General features: G+C 35.3%; 1 protein-coding gene across 1 annotated transcript in view; it reads right to left on the bottom strand.

The window, feature by feature from the left end:
* Nucleotides 1-4827: 4827 nt before the first annotated feature.
* Nucleotides 4828-14440, bottom strand: part of SLC7A11 (solute carrier family 7 member 11) — a 72318-nt gene continuing 62705 nt past the window's right edge. Inside the window, exons 9-12 of the mRNA XM_045552276.1 lie at nucleotides 14004-14100; nucleotides 12343-12492; nucleotides 10789-10966; nucleotides 4828-4995 (exon numbers count right to left, since the gene is read on the bottom strand). Coding sequence (XP_045408232.1) covers nucleotides 4928-4995; nucleotides 10789-10966; nucleotides 12343-12492; nucleotides 14004-14100 — 493 coding nt within the window. The 3' untranslated portion in view covers nucleotides 4828-4927. The remainder of the gene's footprint in view (nucleotides 4996-10788; nucleotides 10967-12342; nucleotides 12493-14003; nucleotides 14101-14440) is intronic.

The raw sequence follows: 14440 nt of genomic DNA, 5'->3' as shown, positions 1-14440 counted from the left end.
TCTTCCCACCCCCTCCTCTGGCTTTGAGTATGGTTTTTAGAGGCTTCAACATGAGGTAATAAGGACTTAGCGAGCAATTCTCCTAACCAATAAATTAATTCACTTGAAAGTCATACTTTCCTTTTTAAAATCAGTAGTGTACATGTCAAGGGGAAAAAAGCATATATTCATGTTCAAACAAGTGTGGCCATCTGTATAGCTCTCATATCCTAATGCTCCAGTTTCTTGAGAGAATTATTATCAATAAAACTGTAAAGGCAGTTATTGACACTATAAATGTACCCTTGATCCAAGTGCACTGAAATACACACATGTAACAGAGAGATATTTAGAGACTGTAACCATCCTCTGTGCATTTTAAAGCCAATGGTAACAAAGAGGAAGATGAAAAAACTCACAAAAAAGTAAGCCTAACTGGTAGATTCACACTAAGGAAACTAGGAAATGGTATAAATTCAAATTAAGATTCACTTCCTACTTTGAGCATGTATGTCAAGCAATAAAAGAGAGTAATTAATTCATTCAAATAAAATAGAGAAATAGTTCAAAAAGATCAAGTGATCTTTTTGAGATCTTTATCTCACAACATAAGGAAAATAGGTGAACTTTCTGTTAAACTATAATTTATGCATTTGTGAATCTAATCTAAAATTAGACAAAACATTTAATTTTAGACACCAACTAATTTGAAAATGTAACAGAAGAAAGAATTACCTCCAAAAATTGACTGTTAAAAAATCTTTTTAAAGTACAGTACTAATAAAACTAAGGCCTACTTGGAGGTCACACTTTTAGGCATTATATTAATATATATTAGGATAGATTTAAACATACTGTTAAAAATACTGTTTATGAGAAAATTATTACATATATAGATAATAATTCTTTACTCCTAAGTAATGTAAACAGAAGCTACCATGACGACTCATTATCTACTCTAATTTATATCCACTATGAGCTTCTCGCCAGTTACACCATGCCATATTTTAATTCCTGACTTTGAATGGTTAGGAAAGTAAAATGTAACTCTGTAAACTTTATCAGCACCAACACACTGCATGTCATGTAGGGTAAAATGAAGCAAGATTACATTCAAGTAAAATCAAATTGCTTAAGTCATCTGCATTCAAATCCCAAATCACTTTATATTTCTTTACAAACTAATAAAAAGAGCTAAGATTCAAATCATATTCATTGTTTCTCTACCATTCAGAATGAAGATGAAACTATCTCCTTATATATCACATAATATATATTATGAGAAATCCACTTATATTATATAGAGATACTTTAATTACTCACAACTTTAATGTTTAAAATTATATTTTACAAATAAGCCATGCTTATTTCTGATAGAAAAAAATAATGGGAGTTACTTTACCTTACTCACAGGGACAAATTCAGATTTTTGTGGGGCCAGAATTATACACAATTTTGCTGGTCTTCTTCAAGAAAATTAAAACAAAATTCCTAGTTCAAAGTTAGGTCCAGGACCTTGGAAGAGGCATGTTTAAGTGAGGGGCACTGAAGCTTATATTTCACTAGCCTCTTGGGCTATCCACCTATGCACAGCAGACAACTAATTTTTAATATTTCTCTGACTATATTGCATAAGTCCAAAATATTGTTACCTCTAATCACATACTATAATTTTCTGCTCCTCTGACCTTCAGTTTTCTCTCTTTTCATAACTTATGCCTCAATTACAAGAGGTCAACTTTAACAAAGGTCAAACTTGCTCCCTTTCTTAGCATTAGCTTCATCTGCAAATCAAGATAAAATAATGAGTTTCCTGAAGTCTGATTACAGTTTACGAAGATTTCTCTTATGTAATTATATGCTTTAACCATCTGTTGATATATCAAATAGCAATTGAGAAAATAATTTCATTAGACATACAAGACAATCTGGAAATTTGTTTCAATGTGCATATTTTGGTGTTAGAGAAACTGCCATGCATTGCTAATATAACCTGATAAACTGTCCAAATTTTGTGCCAGCAGGGCTGGGGGCTGTGGCGTAAGTGCACAAGCGTGTGCATGCACACACCTGACCTTTATGTTTGGAACTGCAGTCAAATCTTTGATCTTCTAAGGAAAGACAAGAACAGGGTCTACTTTCAGCTGACCTAATCACCGTTTATAATATTCCAGTTTTCTTCATTTGATCAAAGGAATATAATCTAATACTTTAAATAATGGGTCAAAACAGCATTGTGAGGAAAATAGTTACCACAAATATAACATTCATAATTATGTAATGAGAATCATTCCTTTCTTAACCAATTTTTTTGGCTTTATAAGTCTTCACTAGTCTTTTAAAATCATAATTAAATATGGGACTCAGTGTATCCCCTGCCAAAAATATTGAAAATGGCATATTAGTTATTTTAAACAGTATTTGTCACTTTTACTTTTTGAAGTTATAATAACTCATAGTATATATATAAACATTTGAATATGCACACTGGTACCAATATAGCACATGTAAATATGTGTATCATTTTTAAAAATATGAGAAAAAAATTTACTTAGTATAAAAATATGCATTATTTATATATATATATGTGTGTGTGTGTGTGTGTGTGTGTGTGTGTGTGTGTGTGTGTGTGTGTGTGTAAGGGAGAGTTTTTGAACCAGAATCTGCTTTACATACTATCATTTTGAATAAAAATTATGAATATTGATTCCCTGATTAAAGACACCCTGTGTCTTCTCATGATATGCCCTAAAAATAAGCTGAAGTACAACTTCATCTTCATCACTTTTTAAAAAAATTACTGGCTGACTTTGTGTCTGGTTAAAATGGTATTACAATGGCAGTAGAAATTTAATAATGTAAAAATCACTTTTGAAAAGAAGAGAAAAAATAATGAACATGTATTCCAGTTCGTTTGTACAAGCATACATTTAAAGAGGTATTAGAACCAAGAATAAACAAATAAATAAAATGATGAGATCAATCTTCTGCTGTCAATATAGCACATTAACCTCAGGAATAGCCAAGAACTGTACAAATCTCTCCAGGAGACTTTACTAGTTTTTTTCATTAAGGCAAGGAAAAACTCAAGAAGAGTTTGCATGTTTAGATTCTATGAGCCTTGACTGTGCAAAAGACAGGGAGATAAAAGAAATTTTTACTTCTCACAAGACAGAATAGGTAGAGGTGGACAAATGGATAATGTATATTGAAAATATGGATTATAGATCAAATTCTGAAAACCTTATGCTATAAGTAAGAGGAAGGAATTGTTATGAATCCAGTTAGAGACCCAAACACTAGGTTTGGCTAAAAAAATGTCAGTCTTGGATATATATTAAATGTCATCAAGAGCAAAAATTGAAATTAGTAAATTGAAATTGCTCCAAATCATCATTTCTTCTTTGGACAATTGTCTGTAAATTCTATGTTTGCTCTTAATAATTTTAATCAGTATAATTCTCTCAAAAATTCTCATTTTCAAATAGATAAAAATTAAAAGATGAAATGTACTCTAACCATAACCATTTCATCTTAGATGTATATAAATAATAGTTTAAAATTTCCTTATTATATTATTCTTATTTGTAAATTCCACAATATTTTCCAATATTAGGAAAACGACACCCTCCGAACACACACACTTAGGCACAATTCCTCCTTCTTTTGATGAACTTATTATTCGTTATCTCTTTTACAAGTTGAATGATAATAAAGGTGAGGAAATTACTGATAAACCCTAGATATAGAAGTGGAATTTTTTTAGAAATATCAGTTGTAAATCTTATTTAACAATGACATTTCTTCATCAATTTTAATATTAATATACACTTTTTCCTAATTGATCTATCTGGACAGTTTATCCAAAGAGCTATTTTAACAGAATATAAAATATACAAAAGAAATGCACAAACTCTCAAAATTCATTATGATGTAAAAATAGCCTAAACGTTTTTCAATGTTCAGAATTACTAACATTTCATGTAGACATTATTATAGGGATGGGCCTAATATTTGGGATATTTTCTTTATTGGTGATTTCTCTCACATTGATATCGTAATTTGAAGACTTAAAAATGCACATGTTTAGATATATTCATCCAGGGGTAAATTATTAGTGAAGCAGGTAGATGTTCTTAAGAGGATTTTAATATGAAACTGATTCTCTCTAAGAAGTGTTAACACACTTTCCAGATCAAACAGACTGATGTGAAAATGAAATGGCACATAACTGTGGAACTGACAATGAGTGAAAAAACGCTAACATAATATATTCTCAAGGATTTTTCCTCCAACATAAATCTTATATTTATCTCATAAACAATAGCCCCTCGAATAATGTATTCAACATATCCCCTCTGACCTTTGTTCAAAATGCTCTGGGTATATCCGATTAAAAGATGAGTGATATCTAAATTGGTATCTAAAGGGGAAGCAATGCAATGTCAACGTAAAATAAATTTCTTTTTGTCCTCTTTGCCTTAATAATGATGTGTGTTTTTTTAAGAAGAATACAAAACATTTTTTCACAGTATAGCCACCTATGGTATATAAAACCGTGTTTACAAAACCCACATATACAGAAAACACCTCAGTCTTCAATTTGAAGGTTCTTAGCCATGGGAAGTAAGATATGGTGTAGAGAATGACCACTAAAATAACTGTCCATTTTCTTAGTCTTTTTCCCTAACTCCAACAGGTAGGTATCAGACGCTCGAGAACTGTGTGAACTCATATACAATTGCATATTAGCTTTCTATAACTACATGGAGTTATAAGTAAATTTCTTAGAAATTAGTTTAAATATACTAAATGATACAAATAGAAATAATTGATTCCTTTAGTCCGTCACCAAAGTTGCGATTCTCTGGATTTTCAGAAAATGAAGGAAAGATCCATATTGTGTCGCTGCCCTTGGGCAGATGGCCAAGATTTCAAATTCCTTAGTTCATAAATTATGACAATCTTCTTCTGGTACTACTTCAAGTATTATCTGTAATGTTCTGGTTATTCTGTCTACAAAGAAATAAAGAAGAGAAATTAAAAATGCATGGAAATCAGAAATGCATAAAAACAGCAAAATATGAATTATTTGTGGTTGAATACTGAAAACACACAACCGCCTATTTCATAGAGAACTTTCAAGAATTATTTACTTCATTAGAATCCTATCATGCTCAATTAATTTATTTGTCACTTCTGTAACTTCCCATGATGGCTTCTCAGCAAGAATACATTAATATTTTGCATTCAAATAAGAACTTTTATTCATGAACCAGGAGGCTGAGAATATTTTGAGACAATAGAACCAAGATATGAATAAATGTTCAAAATACACTTCTTATTAAAATTGTTTTGTTCTTTTTGCACCTATGAGATTGCAACCTGTTCCTCAGAAGAATCAGTAGAAGAATCAGAATATTATTTCCAGTCTAACTTGTAGCATATTATTGAGGAAATTATCTCTAAGCGCCTCATTCACCTCATCAGTAGAATGAGGGACTAAATCAGTGTTTCTCAAAGTGTGGTTCCTGGACCAGCAACATTAGCATCACTTGAGATATTAGAAATGAATATTTTCAAGCTCAACCCTAGACCTCAACCCTGAAGGCAGGGCCTAGCAATCTGTAATTCTGATAGACACAAAAATGTAGGAACCACTGGGTTAGATGATTTCTAAGGTCATTTCATCTTGGCAGTCCTAGAACTCTGAGACCCCATTTTCCAGGGACATTAGTTCTTGTTCACCTCTTATCTTTGTAATCAATCCCTATAGAAATTCTTCAACTTCCTACCAGACCTGAAGAAGTCTAGAGCCCATCCTCTTGATGGTTTCAGACACAAATCTTCTCTCATCTGGACATATAATATTTGTCCTCATTTATGACTTGTTCCCTGTAGTAGCCCTTTCCAAGAAATATTTAATGATATTACAAAAGTATTTCTTTCATCCTTTGCTGTATAAGTGTGTTCAACAAAGATGTTGTCCTCAGCACATTAATTTTACAGACAATATTAATTGTCAAGGGCCCAACACAGTGCTGGCCAACAATAAGCTCTACATAAATATTTCTTAAATACACTATTTTTCACAGCCCACTCTTTACATTGAGATGTAAGTGCAGAATAAGAGAGCAATTAAAGCTCATATTTACAGAAGAGGGAAATTGTAAAATTGTCCTATAAAAATAGACCTTTGTGTGAAAAGTAAGTATCAATCATAGTAACGGAGATGTGACATGTTTAGGCAGAGAAGGGACTAGTGCTATCTGACAGTAGGTTGAAAAAACAAGAGGTTCGGGCATCTGCAATGGCCGAATGAAAAGCAGTGGTGTGAAGAAGACATCCTCTCTGGCCTTGTCTCCCTGAAGAGTTCCCGCCCGCCCCAGCCTCCTGAACTAATCTCCACAATGTCTGCCCTCCACACCCAATACCAAAGCCTTTTCCAAAAGTGTTTCTCTATATTCTGGGCCCCCTACACCTGTGCTTTATTAGACACCTTGCCTCCTCCCATGTCATATCCCTGGCTCCATCCCAGATAAATAAAGAGCAACTTCAATCTTGCTGCTTTCCAAGTATGTCACTTTCCTTCCTAAAATCTGTTTAGATCCTCCATTCAGAAGCACAAGGGCTAAAGAATTTCTCTTCTGGTTCCACACACTTTCTGCAGTCTTCTACTCCTCCATGTTCAATCAGCCCTATCAACAATGTCCTCTGTAGCTTTCTTATGCTCTCTCTGGAGATATCAAGATTTGACTAATTTTCATTGTAATGAAGGTTTCCGCAGAGTCATTGATTTTGGCCATTAGTACCTTTTGGAGTCACACTAACTTTTCCTTCTGGGTTATCTTACAGCAGTATTTCAGACAGGGGTACTCAGTGAAGGCAAGTAAGCCTCTAAACCAGCCTCCAGCTTGCTGGAAACACCGCAGAGCATGTGGCATTTGACTGCCATTTCTACAGCCATGCTCATGAAAAGGCTTTGGCTTGGGGATCATCACCCCTATGATGTTACTGCTTTAAATAAAGATGAGCCAATGAGTCTGTGCTTGGTGTTTTCAGTAACTGCAAGCTACGGGACCAAATCACAATTGCAGTATGTTACTTTTACCTTTCATATTCAGTAGTTATCCTTGAAATAAGTTGAAATAACAAATGATCTTGAAAAATCTGATTTACCCAACTGTACCTGGTACCAACATGGGAACTACAACAAAAATTGAATAAGTTCATGAAGTAGCACAAAGCCAATCTTCCCTGGAAGTCATAATAAGAATAATAGTAAGTGATTTTTCAAAGGCTTCAAAATCTTTTCACAAGTGTGATCTCATTTTATCCTTACAATGAAGATAGTTTGGGTCCGTAAGAAATGTAGGCAAGTTTAATTAATTGAAATTGGACTGCAGTCTTCATGAAAAGGCTGTTAAATGCATTAATTAGCTTTGGGTGACTTATCATAAGTTATCATGATACATGCAACATAAGCTTTTAGGACTCTGGAGTTGCAAAATCACTGTCCACAAAGATGCATTACAGTCATTCTGCTGGTGTTGCCCAGTGTGATTTTTTATAATAAAAGATTTTGTTTGAATAAGGCTGTTTACTGTATTTCTCCCTGAGCAAAAAGGACCAACTTCCAGCCACCTCATACACTCTCACCTGTCACAGGTTTTGGCTGATAAATAGAGAGACAGTGGAGTAGCAAGACTGGGGATTTGCCAGGTCTTACTACCTTTGTATATTTGTATATATCAGTGGGGCATTTGCCCCTTTTGCCTTGCGTGAGAATCCTGGGTTTCTGTAAGTAAATAAATAATATAAATAACCAACGAGGAGAATTAACCACTCTGTCACAGATGGCAGAGAAAAGCTTTACACGGTATCTGCCTATTCCCCAAAGAGCACGTTTTCTTTTCTCCCTGGAAACACTATCAAACAAAAAGTGGTTCAATACTGGCATCCTGTGGCCAGAAAAATTCGTCAAATCTCTGAAAATCTCAGATCCTTGTGTTATGAACATTCCCTGGCTGTCCCTAAGCAGCCTTTTACCATTTTCTGAACACTGTTCGGTCACCTCTCATTTTTCATGGAAACAACCTAGGTAAGATGTATTTTGATAGACTATCATTTTCACAGGGCTAATCTACTCATCTATGTTAGGGTAAAAATAAATGATAGCCTAAAATTTAAATAACCAAGCAAAGCAATATATTAAATCACTGAATAAACTGCTCCAAACAAAGGCTCTCTTGGTCTCCAAGTTCACACTGAGTTTCTCTCTAACAAAAAGATCATAGAGTAGTTGGGAGAAAGGTTGGGGTGGTGGTTTAGGACTCTGTTGTTCAGTGTGTCTGTGTGTGAGTGTTTTGTTTTGGCCAAAGGCTAAGAAAATAACTTGCTATTGCAGCAATAAATATCATGAATTTTCTTTATTTTACTACAAGAATGCTGCCTAAGAGGAAAATCAAACAAAATTATGGAGGATTGTTGCTTTTTGCTACTCACTTTCAAGGCAGCTATAAAGATAAAGAGTCACAGTGATCACAGTTTAAAGGCAGAATTGCCATGCTCCCTGGTAAGACTTAACAGCATTTTTGAGAACCAAATAACTGTTATGGGACTGCTCCATGGATGCTAGTTTCACAAAAGGCTAACACTAAATTTGGAGGCCTTGGAGATGTTCAAAACATCAGTAGCAAGGATCAGGCATGAGAATTGCTTGCTGGTATGAACTGACAAAGACATATGTACAAAGTACATATATGTTAGCAAAAGAAAAGAACTTTGAGTTGGCTGACTACAAACAGGAGGATGAAAACACCTACTAAGTGGGATAGGACAACGACTTTGCTTTTCCATTATGTTCCCTCTGATTCTACTCCTATTCTAGTGTTACCGGCTCTTTCTTCCTAAATTCTCTTGGTTTTCCATGGTGCTCAGGGGTTTGAACTATCTCTAGCTAGGATGGGAAATAGACATAGATCTCACAGTGGTGAGTGCTAATCTGTCTTAAATGGTAAATGTTATTTAACAATACCTTTTCTGTTCTTCTGAATAGGCTCTATAGTAAGTGTCTACAAAAGAGAAAACTTACATAAAAATATTCTACATAAAACCAGTGTGATCTATAAGAAATGCAGATTAAATGCTTGGTTAAGGCACTCAATGTGCCTATGTTAGTCTTAAAGTGCCTAACTTGTATAGTAACACTTCTGTGAGAGATAACATTACCAGCTAGAAAACAAAATCCAGGTATAAATAGTAGTATGAGATCTAAAGATGCCAAATGATAATTAAAAGCTAATAAAGAGTAGTAGTAAAACTCTGTTTTAAATGACTGGCCTCTAAATGAGTTTGCATAGCATACTATAGATTCAATATGTATATTCAGATTTTGTTGTTGTTTTTTAGTAACATTGACATTATTTATTGATAATTTTACCAGAAATCTCCCTTAAGCTTTTAACTTGGATTTTAAAAATTAATTACAGTAAAGTAAGTAAATTAAAACAAAGATGCACAAAAGTGTATTCTAAACCCACCAGCAAAAATATATCTGCTCCTCTAGCTATATATTTGACCTCTCTCTTTCTCTTTTTCTTCTACAAGGCATCCAATCTAGAAAGAGCATACTTTGAAGTCCAGCAGATGTGGGTTCAAATCCTAGCTCTACAGTTTAAAATCTGTACACTGAGAAATAAATTCTCCAACTCCCTGAGCCCTGGTTTCCCCATCTGGGTCTGGGATTAACACCACCTCGCACATCAATCTTCGTGAGGATTGACTAAAATGATGACATAGGGGAGAGGGCTCAGAAGAGTCCCTGACAGAGACAAAGGCTTTCAACACTGGCTGTTCACAAGCACCTTCCGACTTAGTGATCTACTATGTTTTCTTCTCCCCCAACTTAACTGGTCACCGTGTCCTGCTGGGTTTTCCTCTTTAATAGTTTTCCCTTTCTCCCATACCCTGCTGAAACTGCCTGTGTTCAGACTCCCTTCCATTCGCATCAAGATTGCTGCAATAACCACGAAACTTGATTCTCTGACTTCAGCCCCAACCCTCTCTAATCCATCCACACTGCCTCCAGGGTGATTTTTCTAAAATACTTCGAAACTCCCTGAATTTGCGTGTCAGCTCTTCTACTTCATATCTGTATGACTTGGAACATGCTATAATTCAAAATCTATAAAATGAAGATAATCATTTTTTCCTACTTCAGAAGCCTGTTTTAAGAACTAAATAAGGGCATACATGTGCAAACACATAGAATTCACACAATAAATGGGAGCTGCTATACTTCTCTTCATTGTTCTTGCTATCATGATCCGTCTGTGAGTCACTGTTCCTACTGACATAGAGTTATAGTCATGATATTGAAGACACTTGCAGGCTTCTGCCTAACTCCACCACAAATCTCGTGTCACGCATCAAGTTATGATATACAATCACTAAACTGCATTCAACCCAGAAGAAAAATAATTAGGTTAGGAAAGGATTCAAAAGAGCAATTAGGTCATTTACAGAACTGCTGATAAAATCCAATCTAAAAAAGCAGTTCTCATAAGAAGTGATTAGAGCATCCATACTAAATACACTGAAAGGATTCAATGGCTATACCCTGAGTGCCCTTCCTGGAAAAAAAAAAAAAAAAAGCATTTCCAATTAAAATGCAATAATGTACTCAAACTAGCAATTATGCCACTTATATTTTTTAATTTTAAGATTTGCATGTTATGTATGTGCACCTCTGTAGGTTTTCTATAACACTGTCTCTCACAAGGTCCTGAAAATGCTTAAAAATCTTACCTGACATTCTTCTAAACCACTTGGGCTTCTTGTCCCATATGATAAAGAGATAGTATGCAGGCACTCCAGTCAGAGTGATGACAAAGCCAATCCCTGTACTGAATGGGTCCGAATAAAGAGACAGGGCAACCATGAAGAGACAAGTGAAGGAAAACAAAGCTGGGATGAACAGTGGTACCTGGAACATGGAACAGAAAAAAAAAATCACTTCAAACATAGTTCAAAAGACAGAAGGTGGTTTCAAGATGAGCATGTCAGTCATGTGATATACTTTAGTCACATGACCAGGTGACAGGCAGCAATGTACTTTGCCCTAGTAGCAAAATTCTTTCATGGGGCACAAAGAGTGCCCCATTTAAATGTACTCCCTTAAATTTAATTCAGTTTAATTTAATTGTTTTAAAATCCTTGGATAGAACAAAATCTAAGCATAAAAAGGGAGGAGGGGGTGGGTATATTCATACCTAACGGGTGCAGTGTGCACTGTCAGGTAGAGGGACATGATTGTAGCTCTGACTCAGGCGGGGCAAAGGCAATATATGTAACCTAAACATTTCTACCCCCGTAATATGCTGAAATTTGAAAAAGGGCTATTTCATAAGAGATGTTCTGTTGGCATTATTTTACTAGTTAAAAACCATTATGATTTATGTTTTTGATTTTAAAAGATTGGCTCTTTGATCATTATGATTAGAATCCACTTTAACATGGAGTCGAGAGCACTGGCTGATAAGTTACATGTTAAAGTCTTTCAGTGCGTATCGATTTGCTGTTGAGATTCACAATAAGAACTGACAGGAATAAAACAGGCCAACTCCTATTCAACCACTAATAAAGATGCTGCCAGCATTAGGCAATGAATATAATTAGAAACAAATTCTGACAACATGACTGACAGCCTTATCTGTGCTATTTCTTAAAAGCAAATAAATAATGAGGTCAAATCAATCCACGAACATTCAAGGCTGAAGGGGATGACAGGCAGAGTCTTCAGCCCTCCCCAGAGGAAGTGCTTAGTTTTGCTACACGGGCATTCTACTAAGTGTTAAGTTCATAGGTCTTCTCTTTTTCTGTATATTTTGCTTTTCATTGCTTTTAGAGTGTATAATGTACAGAAAAAGCAATGTATCAAGCCACAACATTTACCTACTTAAAATGCCTATTTTGTAAAGCAGCAGCCTTTTAGAGAAGTATCTGCCGCTCTTTCTCAGCACGGCTGTGCACAACTACTCGGCATGAAGACACAAGTATCCCATACTTTGGACATATCAGGTCATTGGAGACATTCATGAAAAACCAGCATAACAAACATCCATCAATACCATCTTTTTTTTCAAAAATATGACATACAAAGTTCAGTATATTACATAAAAATTTTGACTATTTTTCCCAAGTAAAATAAATCCAGTAGGAAGGCACTGCCTGCAAGAGTTAAACATTTTACTCCACAGGATGCCGGCCCTGCCCAGCCTCCCCATCACCAAGTTATGACAAAGGGAGGACTAGGTATTGGGAGAAAGATTTATGTAAACCCATCAAGATTACTGAGGTTACCTTGAAAGGACGATGCATATCTGGGCGTTTGTATCGAAGATAAATCAGGCCAGCAACTGCCAGCCCAATAAAAAGCCACCTGGCAAAACTGAGGAAATTCAAAAGACTATCCAGGTCTCCAGAGAAGAGCATTATCATTGTCAAAGGATGCTGGGTGTGAGGGGAAAGGGAAAAAAAAAACAAGCTTGGTGAATTAAATGAGAACACAGGTGATAACAAACAATGAGGTCACTACTCATTATTATCTTTTTCAAATGATTATTTATACTGATAAACTAGCAGCAGGGTTAAAACCACAATTTGACTAATTCTTTTCTATGTTCTGCTCTTACAATGCATTTACACACCAGTAGCAATGTGAGAGTGCCATTATCATTACCCTTTATTCAAGTGGAAGTTTATAGGAATGTTTTATTTTGGTTTTAGTTTCCTCTACGCTTGAGAGAAGAGAATGTGTTTTCAAAGAGCAAAAGAAAGGATACTCAATGATTCAAAATGTAAAGACCCCAAGACTGAGATGACTAGTAAATAGCCAATAATAAACATTAAAAATGCACCCAACTGGAAAATTCACATAAAGCTCAGCAAATGCTCTCCGATGAGCTCTCGGCTATATGTACACATGAACTACAGCCACTTAGGGGTGATTCTGGGGGTTCTTGATTGCAAAACATTGACCTTTTTTCTTCCATATTTGGTCTCCACATGTGTGACCCTCAAGACCACAGAGGAGATGAGCACAGAGATCGGCTTAGCAAGTCTCTGCAGCTGCACATGCCAAGGACAGCATGACTGATAGCAGAGGCTTAAAACGAAAGCCCTCTTCATGGAATAATACATTCCGTTCCCACAAGTGACATTAACTTCCAGATTCCGCACCGAGAGTACGTGTACTTTAAAAAGAAATTTCAAGGAAACGTTCTGAAACAAATTAAATGCATGAAAAAAAAAATGTTCAATGCATTCTATGGTGCTCCTGACAACAGATTCCACTTGAGAGAAATGTTACAAAATCATAGGGCAAAATGAATATAACATTACCAGTGGGTATTTGAGGATTTTTACACCTTATACAGTCTTTTGTACCCTACATTTCACAAACACTTTTCTCTGCATAAAGAATTCTACAACTCAAGTTTAAGTTCTGGTGTGTTTATTTTTTATCCTGTAGAGTTGCTCTCAAATGTCTCACTTTTAATCACAAAATCATTCTACTGTCCAGGATTTCACCAATTCTTTGAATAATTTTGTGTGCATTTCATTATAAGGTGCCCATGATGAGACAGCTGGGTATTTTTTGGACTGGAGCTTTTAGCTTTACTTTCTGTAAGTACTAATAGTAGGGGACCTATTACTCAGCATCCTTTCCTGTGAGGCTCTGTGTTAGGGAGAGGAGCCAAGCTAATCATTTTCCTTAGACCTTGCAAATTTCTGCAAAGGTGAAAGAGAAGTGATGTGGCTATTGCCCCAAAGCATCAAATACACATCAGAAACACTGAATAAAGAGAAGGGATGGAAAATATCCTACCTCCCAAACTCCACCATGGCATACATTAGTAATGAATGAGAAAGTAAAGCACTACCTAAAGTCTGATTTGGCTTCCTCTTTGCTAACCTGTTATTCAAGGTTATATCTAGATATACTTGTTAATATGCATTACCAAAACAATAACAGCTGGAAGAGGAGTGTGCTTGCGGACATGAATCATGGAGAGGATTTCTGGAAGGTGACCCTCTCGAGACGCAACATAGAATAACCTGATGGGAGAAAAATGTGGGTGGAGTTGACTATATGATTGATCATTTCAAAGGGAAAAAATCAGAAATCCCAGAGAAAACTTGCATCTTTTTCATACCAAATGGTTTGGCATTTCCTAGATGATTACTTAGGTTTCACTTTTCAGGTAAGGTAGAGAATATGATAGGCAATCTAAATTTGCAGTTTACAAAATCTGCCAACATTATATTAGTCTTTGAGGAGAAACAATAGTAATGCCTGATTCAGCATAGCTCTCTCTACATATTAATAGCTGATGGTGAATTTAGTTCTATCTTCCTAGTATTATATGTGTGTTGTCAATTCAGATCAACAAACACA

Source organism: Lemur catta, chromosome 5 (assembly GCF_020740605.2).
Source record: "Lemur catta isolate mLemCat1 chromosome 5, mLemCat1.pri, whole genome shotgun sequence".
Taxonomy (NCBI): domain Eukaryota; kingdom Metazoa; phylum Chordata; class Mammalia; order Primates; family Lemuridae; genus Lemur; species Lemur catta.
The sequence above is the reverse complement of the archived record's forward strand: the minus strand, read 5'-3'. Positions and strand labels throughout refer to the sequence as shown.